General features: G+C 61.1%; 1 protein-coding gene across 2 annotated transcripts in view; it reads left to right on the plus strand.

Annotated features, from left to right (window-relative positions):
- RTKN (rhotekin) overlaps positions 1 to 3,230 on the plus strand; it is a 19,043-nt gene that overhangs the window by 12,483 nt on the left and 3,330 nt on the right. For both annotated transcript variants that reach the window (XM_015419785.1, XM_015419786.1), the window contains exons 8-9: positions 948 to 1,073; positions 3,040 to 3,205. In XM_015419785.1, coding sequence (XP_015275271.1) covers positions 948 to 1,073; positions 3,040 to 3,205 — 292 coding nt within the window. The remainder of the gene's footprint in view (positions 1 to 947; positions 1,074 to 3,039; positions 3,206 to 3,230) is intronic.

Below are 3,230 nucleotides of genomic sequence, written 5' to 3' on the forward strand. Positions count from 1 at the left end.
ATGTTGCTGTTGTGACACCACCAACTTTATAATTGTTTAATATATTGTTTTGGCAATCTTTGGTGGTGTTTACTACTAGTGGGATTTGTATATTTGGGGACTCCTGTGACACCAGTCCTTTCCCCCCCCCTTGTCGTTTGGATTCATTGGTCAGCTGATGTGAAACAGGGGGAGGGGCTGGAAGGGGAGTCGCCCTGACGCAGAGGAGAAGGGAACGGGAGGGTGGATCCTCCCCCTCCGATGGGTTAGCCGGAAGGCCACTCACGTGGCTCCTCAGTGGCACACGTCCTCTTCGGAGCCTGCCGTCTCTTCCTCTGCAGCGGGGAGAGCTTGGTTCTGCTCCTGGCACGGGCTCAGAATCAGCCGGGATCTCTTGGCACCTGGGAGGAAGGGAGAAGATCTCTGTGGCTGCCTGAAGCTCTCCCTCCCTCCCTCCCTGGAGCCCCACGGGGGAATAAGAGGCCCCTCGGCTCCCTTAGGCCTGCTGCAGCCTCAGATCTGTCAGCTGCCGAAGCTGCTGGCCCTCCTCGGAAGTGGGTAGAGTTGGGGCGGGAACAGCCCTTTGGGGTGGGCGGGGCAGATTCCGCCTCCCAGCGGGCTTTGTTTCCTGGCCGCATTCTCGGGGCAGCCTGCCGGTCTCGGGGCTGTTCCTGCTGCGGGCGAGACCGTGCTGTGGCAGAGGACTGCTGCAGCTGAGCGACAGGGCTGTGCCCAGCGATGTGTAGGGTGGGTGGGCCACAGTGGGGGCCGGGCTGCCTGAAGTGAGCCTTTCCCACACACCTTCCATTGGTGGCTGGGGTTGTGGGCATCCACGGGTGGCTTCTGTTCTGACACTTCCTGAGAGGAAAGTGGGAAACGCTTGCTCAGAGGGAGGGAGGGGTGGGAGGCAGGGGGCTTGGAGGAGCCGCTGGCAAACGGCCTCTCTCTCCCCCGGCCCATCTCTGCAGCAGGGAGAGCAGTCGAGCTGCCTCCGACTCTTCTGCGTCCTGCGCGGCCCCCACCTCCTCTGCTACCACCGCCCCCAAGACGCCGAGACCCAGGTGGAGCCTGCTGTCACCATCGCCATCAGCAAGGTACGTGGAGGAGGAGCGCGTGGGCGGGGGGGGGCTGCCTGCTGCTGCTGAGTCGGACCCTTCGGCCTGCACTGGGCAGTCTGGCCCCCTCTGACCGGCAGCGGCTCCCCCAAGTCCCGGGCGGAGGTCTTTCACCTCACCCGCTGCCTGGGCCTTTTTAACTGGAGATGCTGCCGGGGATTGAACCGGGGGCCTCCTGCATGTCAAGCAGAGGCTCTTGCCCCTGGCCCAACGAGTCAGAGAGGCTGGAGGCGGGCTGGGAGAGAAAGGGCTTTGCTGTGGGTGGGAGGCAAACAGTTGGTCTCCCTCCCCCTTCCCTGGGGGTTCGGATCCTTTTGCTCACCACTGGCAGGGGTCACCCATGCCTCCCCCTTCGCTGCTGCACGCTCTCCGAGGACCTGGTGGCCAAAGGAGGCCAAGTATGCCCCAGGCCCGCTGTGGACACTGGAGTGGGTCACGTGGCACTCTGCTAGTCTGGGGCATGCTCAGACGCGCCAGCCTCACAGAGAGGGGCTGCCGCTTGGCATCCCCGTGCCGGCTGGTGGCCGCGTCCTTCCCTCCGGCCTCCCTGAGTTGCAGCCTCAGAGGTGTGTGTCGGGTGGGTGACTGCAGTCATTTGACCAGGCGGTGGTTGGAACCGAGACGTTTCAGCGTTTCTGTGGCCCCTAAGAACATAAGAACATAAGAGATGCCAATGTTGGATCAGGCCAAAGGCCCATCCAGTCCAACACTCTGTCTGTCACACAGTGGCCAGAAATACCAGGTGCCATCAGGAGGTCCAGCAGTGGGGCCAGGACATTAGAAGCCCTCCCACTCTTGCCCCCACCCACCCCAAGCACCAAGAACACAGAGCATCCCTTGCCCCAGACATAAGAACATAAGAGATGCCAACGTTGGATCAGGCCAGTGGCCCATCCAGTCCAACACTCTGTGTCACACAGTGGCCAGAAATACCAGGTGCCATCGGGAGGTCCAGCAGTGGGGCCAGGACACTAGAAGCCCTCCCACTGTTGCCCCCCCCCGCACCAAGAAGACAGAGCATCACTTGCCCCAGACATAAGAACATAAGAGATGCCAATGTTGGATCAGGCCAATGGCCCATCCAGTCACACTCTGTGTCACACAGGGGCCAGAAATACCAGGGGCCATCAGGAGGTCCAGCAGTGGGTCAGGACACTAGAAGCCTTCCCACTGTTGACCCCCCCCATAGGGAAAGTGTTCCAACCCCTTTATCATTCGAGTTGCCCTTTTCTGCACTTTTTCCAAAGCTATAATATCCTTTTTAAGGTGCAGCATCTCCCTGTCTCTCCCCAGGAAGCCAAAGAGGCTTGCAAAAATGTTCAAACCAATATAATAAAGAAACAAGGCAACAAAGAGATGGGGCGCATCCTGGGCTGGTCCTCATTTGCCGGGCGGGTAGCCAGAGGCCTTTGCCCAGGAGGCCTTGGGTTCTTGGCAAAGGGCTCGCACCCCTGGTCACGGCTGGATTGATCTTCCCTGCAGGCAGCAGGGAGACGGGTGCTCCCCCCACACCCCACGCTCTTGGTCTTTCTGCCCCCTCTGCTGTGCTGGGCAGGACTCGCCCCCGCCCCCCACCGGGCTCCTCATCCTTCAGGGGTCTGGTGATGGTCCTCCTGTTTAGCTCATTTCGCTTATCTTTTCAGAGGTGGCGCACCCCCACATGCACATGCTCTTGACTGGGGACACACGTAAGAGTGCACATTTGGCCATGCCCAGACTCGTCACGTTTTTTAAAAAGGCAAATTGTTCCCCCTCTCAGTGTGAAGTCCCCTGGCTTGGAGTGGAGCAGGCGCTGCGCACCCTACATGGGGAGGGAGGGGATGGTGCGCATGGCCTGCGCATGCTGCTGCTGCTCCCAGCCACGGAGAGCCAGGGCGGCAGTGCCGGCAAGCCCCATCAGCAGTGGGTCTTCCCCACCACTCAGGCCACTCCTCTGCCCCTGCAGGAGACGCGCATCCGGGCCACGGAGAGGGACCCCAAGAACCGCTTGCAGAGCATGCTGGTCACCAACCGCTATGGGGGCGAGGAGGTGACCCACACACTGCTGGCCGAGGACCGGCCTGAGACTCAGCGCTGGATGGAGGCCTTCTGGCAGCATTTCTACGATATGAGTGAGCGGGGCGGGGGTGGGAGGGA

The sequence above is a fragment of the Gekko japonicus genome, unplaced genomic scaffold (genome assembly GCF_001447785.1).
Source record: "Gekko japonicus isolate JY-2015 unplaced genomic scaffold, Gekko_japonicus_V1.1 scaffold2109, whole genome shotgun sequence".
Classification (NCBI taxonomy): Eukaryota; Metazoa; Chordata; class Lepidosauria; order Squamata; family Gekkonidae; genus Gekko; species Gekko japonicus.